The 19,897-nt window shown below is 36.8% G+C and overlaps 1 protein-coding gene across 1 annotated transcript; it reads left to right on the top strand.

The window, feature by feature from the left end:
- LOC139717314 (sugar phosphate exchanger 3-like) lies at positions 1–18,511 on the top strand. Its single transcript, XM_071628807.1, has 15 exons — positions 1–230; positions 1,524–1,641; positions 3,663–3,787; positions 5,522–5,573; positions 6,358–6,503; positions 8,488–8,584; positions 9,370–9,454; positions 10,267–10,350; positions 12,109–12,269; positions 12,857–12,998; positions 13,247–13,348; positions 14,086–14,133; positions 15,110–15,261; positions 16,279–16,344; positions 16,904–18,511. The coding sequence occupies exons 1-15, from the start codon at positions 19–21 to the stop codon at positions 16,970–16,972; spliced, it is 1,659 nt and encodes a 552-aa protein (XP_071484908.1). The 5' UTR covers positions 1–18; the 3' UTR covers positions 16,973–18,511.
- Positions 18,512–19,897: the final 1,386 nt, after the last annotated feature.

The following is a 19,897-nucleotide window of genomic DNA, read 5'->3' on the forward strand; positions in this document are numbered from 1 at the left end:
GGCACACCCTAGAAAATTATGAAGGTTCGTCGTTCCGTGGAGCAGCTGCTACCATTACTCGTCAACTCGTCCAGCAGAAAACGGAAAAGCCGACCGGAGAGTAGGGTGCCGTCTCCACGCGGAGTGGAATATTGGGCTCTTCGACCAGCCGCCATGGGGGCGATACCAGAACGCTACCAAAAGACGCTCACTCGCAACCATGCTCTCGTTTTCTTCCTCACATTTTTCGCGTGAGTATCAATACAATGTATAAACTACCTGCTTTTTACTTCGGAAGCATATAGGAACTACATTTTATAAGATCTTGCATATCGTCGTCATCAAAATGACTTCTATTGTAATAGTTTCTTCAGTTATTCTATCGAATATGCATTTTATTGGGGCTCCTATGTACTTCAGTGCCACGTTATACTGTCGTCTGTTTGGCAACACTCGGCAGATTCATTGGTGTTAACAGTCCCTTTGTCAACAGTATTTTCCCTGAACATGATAGCTTCTTTTTACACAGAAAGAGGATCATGATAATATGCGGAATGTATTCACTAATTTACCAGAAGTTTGATCTCAAAAGTTACGAAGTGCTGTTGTAACCAATGTTAAAACTTAAAGAAGCTTGATCCAGTTGAGTTTGTGTGAAGAACTTTAAAAAACGCTATCGAAATTTGTACTTTATCCCTTGGGGTCTCTAAATCAATCAAAATGACCCTCGGGGAAAACCTTCAACTGGGTTTAAAGGGGGTGCAAAGGGATGTAGAAGTTGACATTATGCTTTCTGTTGAAAGGGTCAAATCATCCCCAAACGATGGGAACAAAAACACCCTGCTGTGTATGCTGTAAGAGAATATCCTTAAGAGTTTTGCATCTCGTACAATTAAAAAAAAAATGTTTTGAAGTAAAAAGTTTCTTTGTCGATTTCATGCTGAAATTAAAATGAAATCAAATGAATATCTGATTCGATGTAAACATCAGTGAGCTGCTCTTTCCGCTGTCATTGCACCATCCTTGTATTGATTACTTTGCCTATCATAGGTCGTGCTTATGAACTTGGAGCGTATTATACACTTATATATACATAATATACATTAATATGTTTGTATTTATGTGCATATATATATGATATATATATATGAAAAAATATATATATAAGTATGGGTTTCTACTTATAATTATATAGTTTAAAAATTGTAGTTGTACATTTTCAAAATATAAATCTATTGTCAGTTATACGATATCCAGATGGAATGACTTATTTAGCTTTGGATGAAAAATATCTTAGATTTTCTGGATGTGAGAAATGCTGTGGTGAACCATATTTTAGCCCATCATAATTGACGAACTCTTCAAATGTGATTCTTTGCAATTTTTGTTGTCAATGAAGCGATAACACAGTCGGATATATACATCTGTATATTTAAAAAAGAACGTAGATCATCAACACCGCCACTTAACGCCTTGTCACGTTTCTGAGCGTATGTAAGTTACTATCAATTGTCAAACACGATTCGTATCGAATGTCCATTCAGGTATGTTTTCATCCACGCTGCAAGAAAAACATTCAGTAACGTGAAGACAGCTTTGGCAGAAACATGGACCCTTCTGCCTCTCAACGAAACCATTTTCTTAAATTCCAGCGAATATTTGGTAAGAAGAGACTACATGTCTGTTTTAAGCACAAATTCGCACACACGCACATGAATTATATATATATATATAATAATAATAAAGGACATTTATATTGCGCAGCTACTATAATAATATACTCTACTGCGCATTACAAAATGACATGCATACAGGAAATTCAAACAGAAAATACATTACTTCAAGAGATGACTTTTTAACCTGGACTTAAACTCATTAATTGTAACTGCTTGTCTTACAAACAAAGGGAGATTATTCCCCTGTCACCAAGAGTAACTTTTGATTTCCCCAATGGATATTTCAATAATGTTTGATCCCGTGAACTTCGAAGATGATAAAATATTTGAAATGATGTTTTTAACTCTACAAGTTCCTATAATATATATATATATATATATATATATATATATATATATATATATAATGCGTGTGTGTGTGTGTGTATGCGTGTGTGTTTGTGTGAGTGTTTTTGTGTATGTGTGTATGTAGCGTCAGAGAAAGGTATATTCAGTGTCTTTTGCTAAGCCCTTTGAAATTAAAGCATTGGCGTTATTGTCAATGGTGTTTTTATTATCATATCAACGATAATAGAATATAGACATTGTCTCTGCTGGTATTTGAAATGACCATGACAATTATCTTTCGTGAATGGTCAGTCATCTGACAACCTATCTTACTGGACATGAGTAATTTGAACTTACGACCATTATGGGAAAAACTAGGACGTCATCAACAAATCGATTACATTTCCTGCAACAAACAGGGCGGAACAATGACCGCATAATCACTGCGCTTGTCCTCCACGCCATAGCACTGACACACTTTTTTTTTCCGTTTTCGATCGATCTTCCATATCATGTCCAATATAGGCACGAGGTATGGGATAGTATGAAATACAGCTTTATATTATAGCATTCTCTATATCAGGATGACTCAATGCATACAATTACGTTACGCGACTATAACAAAACCGTATGTTTTTATTTAAAAAATACAACAGAAGATACTGTAATCATCTTTGAAACGAAGCAGCATGATCAGTTTAACTTTCCTTAGTTTGTATAAGTGTTAATCCTATCAAAAAGACTGGATAGGGGCCTTTTAGCCCCACCCCCCCCCCTTCCACGTAACGATCATGATGTCATGCAAAACGATTTTACGCTACAGTTTCATGACTTTTTTCTCTCAAGTTTTGTGCAACTTATGATTCCAAATTTAACTTCGATGTTCGGTTACAGAGATACGTCACATTGTCACACGGCATGTCACGAAAAAAAAAAGAACCATTTTGCATTTGTTTGTGTGTAAAATGTATTAGTAGTAGAAGGAATATTACAGATACTGTTTTCAAACTTCTCTTACAAGGAATTCTTCTTAGGTTATGTCAAGTGTGAGTACAAAATATCAGTTCTACGACCCAGGTGTATAAATGGGTACCTGGCGACGCTAGGGTAATGATAATAGTAGGGCCCTCTGGTAGAGCAGTGGCAACACTGAAGTGGCTACCCTGGGTAAATAAGACCGTATCATTATAATTATTATTATTATTATTATTATTATTATTATTATTATTATTATTATTATTATTATCATCATCATCATTATTATTATTGTTTTTATTATTATTATTATTACGTCATGAAAACGAAGAAATTACTATAAGCAATAAGAACATTTACAACTAGTTTCGTCTACCTGAAGAATGAATTGATCCGATATGATTTGATATTTGCCTCTGTTCTTTTGACACAATATACTCGGTCCAGGTCTCCTTTAATATAACGTATCTCACTTCTAGCTCTCTCTATTTCTCTTAAACATGTGTAATTGTCAAATTGCATTGTTTATATATGATTTTCTCAGAGTGAAATACGAAAATAAACGAAAACAAATCAATCACACTTTGAATGATATAATGACGCTTTCAATGAATAAATAAACACAAACACACACACACACACACAAAAAAAAAGGTTTGTATATTTAATAAGTTATTAATGTGCATAATTTGGTGTAACTTAAAGGACCCAGAAAAGGATCCGTTCCTAGACTCCATCGGCCAGGCCGAGGTGTTCTTTGGTATCCTGGATACAGTGTTCCTAGTTTCTTACGCTCTGGGTCTCTTCATCAGCGGCATCATGGGTGACAGGTACGTCATACTGTAAACACCACATTAGCCTCCTTTAATCCTGTCACTTATACCGTCTTGCAACTACACATCATAAAATGTCAATAGAATTTCAAAACTATAACTGTTGTCAGGGAGTTAAAAACGTTTTATCTACGCACGATCCCAAACATTGGAAATGAAGTAGGGTCTGTGTATTTATCAATGCATCTTTGAAGAAAGTTCCTGTTGCTGAGTCATCAGAGAATACATCTTTTACCATCAGTTAAATGCATCGGATATTAGATATTGTAGTTTTCCTCGACCAATTTTCTGGTACATGCATAATATAATTATGTTTTATGCATAGCTTTTAATCAAAAGGTCGGTCCAGACGACGAGAAAGCCGCGTACAAGCGTACAACCGAATCTCTCACAAGTTTAATAGGCAATTATGGAATAACCATAGTTTTCCGTGCACCAATATAAAAGTGGGATATTCTGCAAATAACGTACAATCAAGCGGAAAAAAAAAAAACCTGACCTCAACACCGAATATGACATCGCATACATCCTTTCTGTGAAGGAAGGAATTTTCTAAACAGAGTGTAGGTACTTCCCTGTGCAATCGATGTTTGTCAGATAGATCGTGAAATCCATGCTAGCCACACCTGGATGAAGTGTTCATGTAATACCCGGTCGTAGTATACAAAATTCAATATCTAAATTGACTTCTCAGAAGTCTCATTGTTTGCGATACTAATATGGTGAAATATCAATCCATGCATCGCCAGCTTGTAATGCGACAAAGGTTTGGAAGATGTTGGGAGCAGCAGCTGATGCCCTTGTTTACTACTAGACCCTACACTTTAAAGCACACTGCTCGTTTACGCCTGTTATTTTCTTGTCTGTTTTTATTTTCAAATAAAATAAACATGTATATCATACACAGTCATGTCTGCCATTTTGATGTACAGCTCGTGCATTCGTGCGTACATTCGGACATTCAGTCCTCCAAGTGATATAGCTGACCATAGTTTTCGATGTATGATATACCCCCTTCTTAGATAGAGCAAATAGATCAATTAATAATGCTGTATGTTTCACAGTGAAAATATGACTTGTGTTTGAATTTCGTAAATCGACAGTCCATGCAAACATTTGGTTTCTAAAACTGTTACTTCCATCCATTTATTTATTTATACACTTTGTGAGAATACTCGTTTGAAACAAGTTGAAGTCTCTGGATAGGTTATGAACACATACGTCAATCAAAATCGCCACTTCATAAAACTGTTTATTTTGATACATGCAGCTCAGGCAGACGACTGAAGCATGTGCGACCAAAAAAGATTATATCGCTTCATCTTTGGTAAAGTTCAAACTATTGGTGACGACATATTATACCCTTCTTTTTCGATGATATTAAATAGAATAGATAACAAGTTGAAGTCTCTGGATAGGTTATGAACACATACGTCAATCAAAATCGCCACTTCATAAAACTGTTTATTTTGATACATGCAGCTCAGGCAGACGACTGAAGCATGTGCGACCAAAAAAGATTATATCGCTTCATCTTTGGTAAAGTTCAAACTATTGGTGACGACATATTATATCCTTCTTTTTCGATGATATCAAATAGAATAGATAACAGGTCAAATCAACGGAGACTGATTATCAATAACCTCGGCGATCTTATTATTGAATTACTGCCTTTGTTTCTGACATTACATGAATCTAAAAGTCATCTATTAACATCTCTCATTCAAACAGGATTGATCTAAGGCTAGTGCTGTCATTTGGAATGTGCTCATCTGCATTAATGGTGAGTCAAAATCGAGTACTAATTACGTATATGGACAGACTGTTTAAACACAAGCAATTTCTTGATCGTGTTCAACAATAATTATTTTGGGATTGTCAAAAACGTATGTAATTTTAGGGACACTCCTCAATCGCTTTGTCATCAATCTACGCCGAATGTCGTGCGACAAAACTCTTCCAGCTGTGCGGGACATTGATTTTTCTAGCTCTGTTAACTGCTTTCGAATATTTGCTCAGTTCTCTCCTAACCATAGGGACGAATATTTATCGATTTTTCATGAAATTACAACTTGAAATGCCTGTAGTTCGGCGTTAGCCTCCGCGTGAACATTAACTCAGTGGCTGAACTATCATATTTGTATTATGGCTGCTGTCGGTTTTGTGCTTTTTATCATAAAAATAGCCTGAAGGCAACACCAAAGAAAAGAAAAACTATGTTACAAGGGTACAGTATTATGGATAAAATGTATATTGGCGAATGATATAATTCATCACATGTGAAACATGTTCACACAACTTTGACCTGCAGAGAAAAGGCTTGTAATTTAACATCGACATTAAGTTAATCGCATTTCTTCTTTTTTTATTCGTACATGTTTTTGAAATTAGCAATATAATGATATCATGGTAAGGTTGTCAGTTGAACAATTTGCGCATGCATAATATACATTTTTATGACCAATTTAACAGCCTTCAGATTATCATACGGCGTTTTGATTGATTAAAAAAAACAGAGAAGAAAATATGAACGGCTGATAAGTTAAGATAAACTTTATCCACGACAGATGTTTATATTCGGCACGTTGAGCGAGTGGGTAAAAGTCTACAACCATTGGTACTACTTGGTCTTCTGGGTTCTAAACGGACTTCTCCAGGGCACAGGATGGCCCACCCTGGTTGCAATCATGGGCAACTGGTTTTCAGAAGGAAGGTGTGTAACTCTTCCTCATTTTTCCTTTTTGATTTTTTTTTTCCGTCTCTTATTTTTTCTTTCCGCTCTTCTCCTTTTTGTTCTCCATCTTATTCTACTGTTTGTAGCTTCTTCTTCCAATTTCTTTATCTTATGCTTATTTTTGTCTCTTTTTTCTTCTCATTATTTTTTCTTCTTTTCTTCTTCGCTGTACAATCAATTTTAATGTCTGCTTCCATATCTTCTGCAATCTTCGTCTTCCTCTCCAACAATTTGAAACATGAAAGACCATTCATACCATTACCACCTCCACCTAAAGGCCGTGTCACACCAGCCTTGCGTGCGACTTGCAAAGAACAATTTTGACTACCCGGCGGTCCCCGTAGATGATCCGCACATGACAGTACCTAGCATGTACAGTATGTCAAAAGTAGACGCCCGGAGGTGCGCACGCATATTTTTTCACCCGCAACCGTGTTCAGGCCCTGTCACACCTTTCCGGGCAAGCTACTCGGGCTTGTTACGTGTAGGGATTTTCTAGCATACCGGACATTCCTGAGGGCGGTAAAGGATTTGTGCGAGTCAGCGCATGTGTCTTACTTGCTGGACGCGTTATACTTGCGAGTATACTGTGTGACCTTTGTACCAGTCGCGTGGGGGCTGACAACTCAGTGAAGGAATTCCTCTAATGGAATGGCTGAAATCTCATAGAATTTCATTATCTTGGCTGCGTACGGGACTGCGAAGTACCTGCGTGGGAATTGCCTGGGAAGTACTGCCGCTAAGGGTCTCCTTACTGGCGTTCTGCGTGGACCTCTACGGGCATTCCCGCGACTCACCCGGAAAAAGTTTTGGTCATGCTCAAAACTTGGCTGCGGTTAAATCGGACTTGCGTGAGCACCTCCGGGCAACTACGCGCTAGATACTGTCAGGTGCGGACCAACTGCGGAGAGCTCCGGGGAGTAAATTTGTTTCCCCGCAAGTCAAGCCGCAGAAGTTCCCCCGTACGGTATGACAAGGCATGAATGAAAATTGCAAACATTCTTGTTCGCCCGCTGAAAATCTTCTAAGTGCTGGAAACTACCTCCTCGCTACAAGCCCGCGTAGCTTGCCCGGAATGGTGTGACACGACCTTTAAATAGGTATATTTTTATAATTATAACAACTACCACCGCTATGTCTACTCTGTGTCGTCTATCAGCAATGGTAGAACTACTGGTAAGATTATATATCAAACTAACACCATTAAGACAGCTGCTTATTACTGTTTGTACTATAACTGCACTATAAATGTTGCGATATATGCATCTACTAACACAACTATACATTCTAACTTTTCTTCTTCCTCGCATCAACGAGTTTTCCTCTTGAGAGAAATCTACTTTTCTGTCATTTAATCTTTCTGAGAAATTTGCATTTTTTTTTACTTTTGCAATTCACCATCCAGACATATGTAATAACTTGTTACAATGTGATATTTGCGACCATCACTTTACTTTTCCAAATGTAAGATAACATGCGAGAGTCAGCTGATTCTAAGATTGGTATTGGGAGTCGAAGAGGGTCTATGGACACAGGGAGAGAGCCTCCTGTTTTCAACCAAGACGAAAATGGTCTGCTTAGGACAACATTGCTAATCTGGAGAAAACATACGGGAAGTTTTGACTTGTTTTCTTGGTGCAGTGGTTTGAAGAATTTCATCATTTTTCATAGGTGTGTTGGGAAGGGGCTGACACCGTCCAGTTCGGCTTGCTATACTTGCTCATGCATGCACAGTTGCTCAAGCAGAATGTCGCTGCCAGAGCGTTAATTAGAAAGACATAGAACTATACTAAAGGTTGTATGTGAGTGCTTGAGACGAAAACTTACGGTGAAACACTTGACTAACTGTTTTTGAGATACCATACATTACAATAATCTTCTTTGTCTGTTACTGCATGTATATATCTACAATTCGTTTCTACATGACGCCCATTTGCATTATGTACTCTTTTTTTTTCATCAGTCGCGGTCTAGTGTTTGGTGTATGGAGTGCCTGCGGATCCATTGGTAATATGCTCGGTGCCTTTTCAGCTTCTTTGGTTCTGTCCTATGGATATGAGGTAGGCCTACGAGATCAAATAGAAAATTAAACTAATACATGTTGAGATGAATTGATGACCCCTTATCATTCAGTGCTATATTTCAGTATTAAATGTTGTCGTTTCGTGATATTGCAATGGAGCTGAAAAGAAATGACTGAAATTAATAATGTCTCTGATATATCATATTTGAAATTACAAATAACTTTTGTTCTTTATTATCCATCCATATTTTTTTTTGTCTACCCACATTTTCTCCTCTATCCAACACGTGTTTTTCTTGTGGCATTCACTCGCAGTTACATTACTTCGGACGCATCGTTGGTAATCATAATGGATACTCGCGACGAAACTGCCAGCAAGCATTTGATTGTCCTCAATAGCTTTTGTGTGTAAATCAACACTTACAATTTCCGTGTTCCTTTTCGTATAATTTACTGAAATTTTCATCAGTGATAAAAAAAATGCAACAAATGCTACAACAGTTGTACAATTGTCATTTCTCGTAATTATATATATGCAACTTGATCAAGAATGTGCTGAAATAACTTTGTTTAGACTTAAGATAGGACTTCCCATTTATGATAGCAGTCAATATCCTCATTGTTTTGATAAGCGAAAACAATTATCTCAACACAAACGTATACACACGCAGAAAGACAGAAAGACTCACTCATAATATATATGCTGCCTGATGGAGAAAAGATTGATTAATCAAGTTACGCAGCATTATCAATGGGAATGATAATAATTTAGTTTGGCCATGCCACGTACTAGATGCCTTGTTTATGTTCCTTCTTTTCTAGTTTACTTTCCTCGTGACGTCAATGATGATGTTTTTCTGGGGACTCGTCATTCTCTTTTTTCTCATGCCGACACCTCGAGATGCAGGTTTGATTGTTTGTCGATTTGTTTATTAGTTGCTCGTTCGCTTTTTTATATACCTTTCATTTGCAATTACCTATGTTATCACTGCACAGTTGGTCCCTTCTGTAGCTTACACATTCTTGCTAAAAGTGATCAAAAATAGATAACTGTGTCCTAATCATCATGTCTATAGTGAAATCATCGTGCAGGATCATCATCACTATTAATCGAAAAGATGACTCAATGTATAGTACGTAAATGACCATGCATGTCGTACCCAGAAAAGAGTAGCATTTTTCGTGAGAGAAGGGGACGTTTTGAGCATGCCAGAAAAAAACAAACAAACAAACGAACAAAAAGGAAAATCGTTGCATTTCTTCATCGTCTCATCATTGCAGAAACTGACATGTAAAAGTAGTTTATGATATTTCGTTATGTCATGTAGTCATCTACTCGCCTGTCTTGTATTGCCAACTGGCATAATGATAAAAGCATATTGTCTCAAGTGTAAGAGTGATGTTGCTAAACGTGATTTTGAATTGATTTTGATTCTGAATTGTTGATTTTGCTTGGAATTATCATTATCATTATAGTTTATTATTATTGTTATTGTTATTGTTATTATTATTGTTATCATCATCATTATTATTATTCTTATCATTATTATTATTATTATTACTACTACTACTTTTATTATTAATGTTATTATTATTGCTATTATTATCATTATTATTATTATTATTATTATTATTATTATTATTATTATTATTATTTCGTTATTATTATCATCATTATCATTATTATCATTATTGTTATTATCATTATTATTGCTTCAGGAGTGGAAATACTTGACGATAGTGAGGAAGGGCAATCTGAGAAACCAGCTTGGAAAGATTCCCCCTCAACACATGACAAGAAGCGTACGTATCATCCTTGGTGCATGTTGTATGAATGGCAGCGTTGATACTTATCACACCTCATTATGTTCATGTTGTCAAAACCTTTTAGCATTTGCGAGCTCGTAGAATATTATTGTCATGTCATGGGATGGGTACTAATTGCTCTACACTGATAATGATGTAATAATCAGAGGCAGTTGTAAGTAGAAAATGGATGTGCTGAATTTGAACTTTCAAAACTTTCAAAAGGCTTATCATAGGATAATTTCAAACAGCTATAATGCATATTTTGGGAAACTCAGAAAAAAAAGCTTTTTCAAAGAGTGACTTCGTGGAGTGTGTACATTAGATATTTGTGCGTATATGGGTGTTTTACAATGAATAAATTAAATGAACGGTTAACTATGAAGGTACATGGATAGGGTCCCACGAGCTCGACGTTGGAAAAAAAAGGCCCACGAGTCATAAAAGATACAGCCTGGAGCTCAACACAAAGCATAAAACAAAACAAAACAAAACAAACAAACAAACAAACTAAAAACACTAGCTCGTCACATAGGCAAAAAACAAACAAACAACAACAACAACAACAAAACAAAAATCAGCCTACACGAGACCGCGATCGCGTACATTAAAGGGATAGTACAGTATTGGTGGAGATGAGAATTGGGCTTTTAACTTTTCGCGAGATACCAAGAAAACACTTATGATATAGTACAGAGCATACCATTTTAAGAGGAATTCAAAGTATATTTGATGGAAATCGGGTTTGGAATGACTGAAATATCCAAAAACAGAGTAAAACAAAGTGATCGCAATAAAGTGTGGGTCCCACACTTTATTAGAATCACTCTTTTTTGGATATCTCAGCCATTTCAAAACCAATTTTCATCAAATAAACGTTGAATATCTCATAGAATTACATGCTCTTTCATATTTCATAAGAGGTTTCTCATTATTTCACCTAAAAATGTTAGAAACCTGAAATTAGGTCTCAACCAAAACTGCAGGATCCCTTTAAGCCCCTTGATGTATTATGTCGGTCTCGCGGGCCTGTTTTACTTGATGGCAAGCTCATGGGACTTGCTCACTAATGTCCAGCTCGTGTGTGACTCGTGGACTGTGTGACTACTTATGGGTTGTATGATTCGTTGGAGTCGAACTCGTGACGTGGATCCCATAGACAGGCGGCTCCTGCAAGATCTCTTTTGTTTTATTTTGTTTATTTCGTTATGTATTACGGGGAGCAAGGGAAGGGGAACAGGTTTCAAAGCCACATTTTGTCCTTCCCTGTTTTGAGTTCGTCCCCTGTCCATAAGAATTATGGTCTTGCTTTGGAGTGTTTCTACACCGCGATTCATGAATATTTACTGAGTCCTGCTTGTATGTAAGCCCCGTTACATTAAAGTTGAGATCAAACATACAAGTACCGAAATCAAACATAAGTCTCTAATAATCGTTTCTGATCGGCTGATACCTGCCTTATTTTTGATTGCATATCTATAATGCAATAGGGTCGGCCCTGGTCGCCTGTTGTTGTTGTTCTTGATTTATTTTTTGCATAGAAGTGATAAAAATTATGACAATACGTTGAAATAGTCACAAAATCCAGGAATATTTTTAGTCACATCTTATGATTGCAAGGTTTATACTTTTTGATTTTGATATCGTTATAAGAGCACATATTAATGCTCTCACCTGGTTGTATTTGGCAATTTGTCAGTCTGCCATGACACTTACATTAACCACTTAACAAGTCTGTCTCGTGCCTACTTCCAGCTATCGTGGACGATGTCGATCACGTACTCTCGGACGGCACGACCACCAACGAAGAGAGCTCTAGCGATGAGGAGGAACAAGATGAGCAAGAGAGCGATAAAAAGGAGAAGGCAGAAGCTATCGGGTTCTGCAACGCCTTTCTGCTGCCCGGCGTCGCATGCGTGGGTTCAATTCTCTCTGTAATATCTTATCGCATAGTTTGCATGTCGTATATAACATCCCCGCCAACAAGTTGATATCAATTCTATCCCGACTTCGATTGTACTTTGGAGTCAGTTCAGCCGAGAAAAGTTACGATTGAGCAATCTGTATCATCACTGATGTAGAAACATAGAATAAATATTCTCCAGAAGCATTTATTAGCGAAACATATCAGTTGGATGATAATATGTACCTAAACATGATATTGAAACTACATTACAGCATTTTTGTTGATCGTAACAATTAGCACCGCCAATACATTTTGCAAAAGGTATGATCATCATCATCGCGAACGACACTGTAAAGTGGAACAAGCATGCGCTATAGATTTGATCCCAGGGTTCAGCGTTAGCGAAACATCATTTTTGCAGGAATGAATGTGCAATTTATCGAAAATCAGAAAATTGCTCATCATGATCTCGTTTCGTCTTGATCTAAAACAGTGTGATTTCACAATGCCGTCTGGCTACTCTTTAATATTGATCATAACTAAAAATAGCTAATTAAATAAATAGATAAAAAGATGCCGATTGTGTGAATTTTACAGTATTCTTGCGGATATGCCTGCCTGAAGTTGGTCAACTACACGTTGTTCAACTGGATCCCTTACTACCTCACGTCCAAATTTCAATGGCAGGAAGTCTCTGCCGACAGATTGTCCATGGCTTACGATCTGGGAGGCATTATAGGTAAGTGTGCACGTTCAAGAAATAGTGAGCATTTAATCTAGTTATATTTTTGTTGTATAATGTAGGTGATATGTAGTAATTATGTGCTTTGTATTAATCATTTAATTGATTGAATTTTCTTATATGTTTTGTGATGTTATTATTGAACTCAAATAAAGATTATTGACAAATAAACAACAAAATTGAAATCTTTATTCGAAAAGGTGAAAATGTCTTCTGTGTATCGGTCTTTTCTTCTCTCTGTATAGGTGGTACTATTGGAGGAGTGATATCGGACTTTATGGGCATTCGATCACCTGTTGTTATCGTCATGCTGTTCGGGTCAATGGCCTCATTATACGGATACAATGGTGAGACATAGCTGGTTGCAGACGTACAGCATGAACATAGAAACTTTTTTTCTTCATCTCTCGTTGCAGAAAGAGCGCGCAAACGCTACTAGTGTTTTGAGGTTGTGAAGAGCGCCAACTGCTGACCTAACAAAAACAGACGTTTATGACCTTTCGTCTTGAGTGATAAAACAGCAAAATAAATGAAAGACTTGAAGATTTTTCTGTGACATACTTTGCAATGAATTATTAAATTACAAGCAATAACTTCTTTTTGGATTCACTTCTTTCATTAAGTAACATTCACTGATTACCGAAACGCCCCGGTAGGACGTATGATACAGAGCTATATAATCTTCTATATACTAATAATTTGACAAAAACAACACCAACACAAAATGATATACTCCTATACAGACAAATACCATTCCAATAGAATGTTTTACTTTCATGATGTGAGAATGTCGTGCTAATCTAGCGCCTGCTATGACCATTTAAATTTTGAATCCTTCCGTGTTGTTTCCATTTATAGCATGCCACTCAAGGAAACGATTATGGGAGTCGCATTTTTAATAAACCAACCAGCTGTTGTCTCGTCATAAAAGCGGTGCAGGCTATATTTGAATTACTGTCCGAAAGAGTATACAGATATGTCATGAAACTTAACATCAGGACTTTGCCAGAAGTATGGTTGGATCATCCGTAGATATTAAAATTAGTCGTATTCACACATTAACTGCTTTCTCCATCATTCACAGCTACACCAGCAAATTACGCCCTCAACGCCTTCGTGATGGCCGTTCTAGGTAAGCCAATGAAAAGCAATTTGTTTCCTTTTCCTATATTGTGTTTTTCCACTAACTTGTAAAAAAAATGACCTCTTTATGACAAAATCAACAGCTTTCACATTAAAATACAAGCAAGTGCACTCAAAAGAAAGAGATACCGGTACGTATGATGTATACGTATACGTACGTATACATAATGTAATTGTATTTCACGGTACACATTCCTTATCCTAAAAGGTGGACTCGGAAACCGTTATCACTTAGCAATTCGCTTGACTTAGACAACGGCCTCTGGGCATCACGGTTGGTTACAATTCTCACTTATTTTTAACGAAAGGAACAAAACACATGTTACTGCTCTTTTTTAGAATTAATTTGTACTCAAATTTGTTGTCATTGTTTTTATTTTTAAGCAAATTGGAAGTTTATCAATGCGCAAGGTCTTCTTCTTGGCAAGCGATAAAAGACATTCAACATAATTGTCAAGCGGAGGAAAAATACTCGTCTTTTTATAATGTACCGGTATACTATTATGAGTGAATACATGTTCGTCTTGTTTTTTATTAGTTTTTAAGTGTTCTCTTTTTTCTTTTCCTTTTTTTTTTTTTGTTTTTGTTGGCTGGGACAACTATCAACAATAATTGGAAGTGAATAGATATTTGAGGCCTAAAGAGAAAATCTTTAACATAATTGCCTAAAATTTTCTGAATTACATCTACAAGCGTAAAATTCCGATATCATCATGATCATCCAGTGTCATTAAGTAGAAGAACAATGCATTGGTGCATGGATACATCCAGTCTTAAAGTCATGCTGCAATATACTAGTACTTTACCGTGCTATGGGTTTTGCGAAAATAGAATAATTTGACCTTGTATTGATTCTGCAGATTTGGAGTCTTTTTTTAAAGTATATCACAGCATAACACTTTCTTCATTCAAATCTTTACTTTATCCAATAATGTACAAAAACACATAAAAATGTCCTGTTCTAGGAACCTTCGTATGCGGCGTGGCCCACATCATCAGCGCCACTGTGGCCGCGGACCTGGGCCAGCAGGGGCCGATGAGGCAGGACAAAGAAGCCCTGGCCACTGTCACTGGCATTGTGGATGGCACAGGCACGATTGGGGCCGCCATTGGTCAGGTAGGCCTTCTTCTTCTTCTTCTTCATCATCTTCTTCTGATTAAGTCTGCCTCCTTCAATAGGCTGAAGATTCTTGCAGACTGTGCTATTTACATTATAATACAGTTTATTTACATACATATAATTTGGCCTATATATAATTTGGGTGTATACAGGAATCCTCTATTTGGTTGTTCTTGTTGTTGTCGTCGTCGTCGTTGTTGTTATTTTTGATGATAAACAAGAGAACAAACTGACAAAAACAAAGCCGACAATAACTGGTGGCTTCAGCCGGATCTGCATGTCGTCACAGTAAACGGAGGCATGATAATGTCGCTTTAAAGCTACATGTATGTGCATGCGTCACATCGTCTTCCTGCTGAACAACCCACACTAATATCTAAAGCGCATCAACCTTGCATTTCCCGTCGTCCTAAATATATATTTCTTCCAATTCACGCAGTTTCTCTCTATCACGTTATATGTGGAATAGAAACAGTATTCAAGACTGGGCCTATATCATGACTTGAGCCGCTCATCAATGCGTTCACTTTTGAAAAGGCTCTCGTCGATTTACTCGGACCAAAATCCTTTTTAGGGGTATAATAGACGTCACGTTCGCTTCACGATCGTCCCGCTGGTGACTGATTTACGCTGACTAGGTCGAATGATACCCTGTTTATATTCAATACAAGCACGAGTTTATGTTCAAGCCTTTGTGATCTTATTTTTCTTATTGTTTTTTTTAAAGAGGAAAAAGGTGACACATAGACTTTGCATTATACCCCACACTCCTTACCGATGACAATTTACGGATAACAAATATGCAAATCACTTTTTTAGCCCGTCTGCTATAGAAGTAAGGGATGTACTTGAAACTTGGGTCTTAAATGAGGTGAAATCGCAGGAACGCTTAGTTGTCAACACGTGGTACAGTAAATTAATATTAGAATATTACGACCGTCAGAGGTAAAACAAGAACATAGTCATTAAAAATTCATCTCAAAGCCATTTACTTCTCACATGTTTCATCGACAGGTTATCGTACCTGTACTCTACATAAACTACGACTGGTTTTCAGTTTTTGGCTTCTTGATATTAACGGTAAGTATAATATCTTGGTCATTCTATCGCAATTTTCTAGTCGATGGTTTATAATTATGATAGGTGGTAGGTGCATGATTACAAGATAATAGTGTCCCAGCGTAACAAAAATTCACATCTTTAAAAAAAAAATTCACATCTTTAAAAAATATTATTACCTTGTTTCTATTTTTTTTGTGGGACCTATCTTTTGTGGGTTGGTGTAGGTGGATAATCTATGTATAAAATATGCGATAGAGCGCATGACCATAATTTCATTTCATTTCACGTGTTTTCCAAATCCAAATAATACAAAATAATACGAAGTAAGAATATATATTTACAAACACAGGTGAAAAGGCATAGTAAGTATTACAATGAAGTTATACAAAATGTACATCAAATAAACGTCAAATTACCTAAATAATGATACACGCATAATATGCACATAATAATTATTCTTATACAAACATTTTGTCCCTTGAAGCTCTATGTCCGAGTTGTTGCCTATCTGCGAATATGTGAATTCACTTTGACAAACGTTCTTTATACCCCATTGTTCTTCATTTATCCTACACAGACTGCCATGTCGGTTATCCTCATATCACCGATACTGATAAAGGAAATCCGATCGCTACGCTCCAAGTGAAATCGCTCCTATTCGGTATTCACAACTCAGGGTTCAATTAGATGTACTTTCGTCACAATGCAGGAGAGATTTTACATACAACGAGGAAGATAGGATCACAATCCTCATACCAGCATGTGCAGTGTCAAGATATTTCTGTATTTGCTTGCGCAGTCATTGCCATTGATCAGGACGGGGATATACATATAAAGTGCGCTCATTCGACGGGTGTGTTAGGCTATAGTAGAGAGAACTCAACAAATCCAGTCCAGTTAGGAAACTGGCTATATCCCCAGTTCGGTGTGTTGGGACGTTTGATCCATGAATGTATAGGCAAACAACAAGACGGATATAATAATGTAAATGTACTAATAAGATGATTCGTATGTAGATTAATAAGGAAATATACAAACATGATTGTGATTTTGGTTCAAACGATGCATGATGTATACACTGATCAATCGAAGGTCGCGGACCAAGGAACAAAAAATAAGCATGCTGTTCGTCCGTCCACACGAAGTCGCACCACTCACCCTTTCATTACTCTTTAAATTATATACAATTGTAGTTCTGTGCTTTTATGTTTGCGATTCGACCCCTATCATAACGTGAATACAATAGCTGTCTTTGCAGTTGGGCCTACACATGAAAAAATCATACACAAAGACACACACACACACACACACACTGACATATACAAAGAAAGAAACAGAAATTTCATACATGTACACAGCGTATCATATAAGTTATTTTTATTTGCATCTTTTTAGGCATAGAGATCACTGTCTTTTCTCATATAACTGAGACAGACACACGACGGGACTATATACAGTAAATGAAGACATTTGACAAATACTGGGTATTTGTATGTGCTAACATTGTAAGGTCAAGCATGCATGCTTTTTTTCTCTCTCTTTTACCTATTTAGGGTTAATGACATACACACACACACACGCACATACACACACAAACACAAATTAAAAAAAAAAATGTTTACTCTCAATTAAGGTCGTATGTTTAATACTCTTTGTGATCCTGATTCCTTGTGATATATCCTGTGATTATTTTTTAAAGGAAATCAACCTGAAATAGTCATCTGTGGTGATGAACAAAATGACCCCTGATGAATTATTTACTGCAGTATGACAACATGGATTTAAGATCCTGCATGAGTTCCCAATTCTAAATTACAACTTAGAGCTTCCCTTACTTATTTAGTCACCATTATTAATCTTAACAAAATCATAATATGATATCATTATGGGCAGAAAACTTGATAGATTCTACAGCAATCAACTAAATTATAGCACCGATATGCACCTTATTAGACACAATTCCGATTCCACACATATTCATGATGTGAATCATTATGGCTTTATCAGAATGCTCGTACATTGTTCAAATACCGTCCTGGTGCCTTATCAAGACTGGTAGATTATGGTTATCTTTATTTTTGTGTTTTCCACCATCACCACCATTTTTTTTTTTTTTTTTTGCTGCCACGACACTAAAGATATACAGTGATATTATTGTTTACGTGTAGGGCAGCCCGACGCATAAACTGTATAGCAATTGGTCAACTCATAGGTTAGTATTAGCACCTTTGTTAGTTTTCTTTCAAATAATTATCTTCTGAAAAAAAAGAGAAAGCTGACTCCGAAGCTCTCAAACTGCTGTCCTTGAGACGACATTTATAAAGTTTTATCAAAATCGGTCTGTGTTGTCCATTATTGAATCGCGTGACGTGACAGTAAGTGGCAACAATAACGATATTAAAGACATGATTATATCAAAATTTGGTGGTTTCCATTACAGAAGTAGAATGTTTCCAGTTTGAAAGCTCGGGTGAAAGACTGATTTTGTCGCATAATTATGAAAACAAAAATATTTGCGGAAGTAAAAAGAATGGGGTCATCCCACGAGACTGACACCAGCGAGTCATACAGCCCAGGAGTTCGACATTGAAAACAGGTCCGTGAGACATACAGCTCACGAGTCATACAGCCCATGAATTCGACACTTGGCAAATAAAGCCCATGAGTTCGACACTAGGTAAAAACAGCCCACGAGTTCGACAGGTACAACACGGGGCTTAATGTGTCGGTCTCGTGGGCCTTGTTTGCTTAGTGTCGAACTCATGGGCTGTATGACTCGTGAGCTGTATAACTCGTGGGTTGTATAACTCATGGGCTGTATGACTCGTGGGTGTCGGTCTCGTGACGTGCACCCAAAATACCTGTTTTGCCGTTATTGCTCAGTTGTATATCAAAACAAATAAGAAACAACAAGAGACCTTCCAAAGACTGTCCTGTGTCATTTGGTCACATTTAAAATCACGGTCTACTACGAAAAGGGTCTTTCACCATGTAATCTTCAGCATTTGCACGTTTTGCAAAGGCGTGTTTATGGAGTGGAGCTCAGAGCAGGTATTCACACGAATGACTTTTTACCCATTTGTATTCAGCTTAGTTCAGATAATAATTGAACACAAGCGTTTTCCATATACCAATACGCTTCCGTATAAACTACCTCTTTTAATGTATCCGACCAGACGATTCATTCCTGACAACACTATATTGATATAGCACCCTTCAAAATTAGCTTTCTATCCACTAGAAATAAAACAAATGCGAAGGCAAATCTGAAACAAAACATGCTGGCGGAGGTAGGTAAAGAATAGAACGGAATCACAATAAAAAAAACAACAAACATGAAGATAAATACGTAATCTCATACAGTAAAATAATAAATTGTTCCACCTGAGAAATGAATTGAATATCAACGTAAGAAATACATGTACATGCAAAAGCTTTGCTTCGCACTAAATTAAACTTAGACATGGTTTCAAGAATAATTTGCCAGCAACAGTGAAAATAGCCTGAACTGATATGATAAATTTCATGTCAGGTCAGTGGATATAATGATATACACTGTTATATTTCTAGA

Source organism: Diadema antillarum, unplaced genomic scaffold (genome assembly GCF_040938485.1).
Source record: "Diadema antillarum isolate AM-2024a unplaced genomic scaffold, OU_Dant_1.0 scf00000074, whole genome shotgun sequence".
Taxonomy (NCBI): Eukaryota; Metazoa; Echinodermata; class Echinoidea; order Diadematoida; family Diadematidae; genus Diadema; species Diadema antillarum.

Coding starts and splice junctions, on each gene's coding strand:
- LOC139717314 (XM_071628807.1), top strand. CDS start 19: ATGAAGGTTCGTCGTTCCGTGGAGCAGCTGCTACCATTACTCGTCAAC. Junction 1,642..3,662: donor TAAATTCCAGCGAATATTTG/GTAAGAAGAGAC, acceptor TGTAACTTAAAG/GACCCAGAAAAGGATCCGTT. Junction 13,349..14,085: donor CTCATTATACGGATACAATG/GTGAGACATAGC, acceptor CATCATTCACAG/CTACACCAGCAAATTACGCC.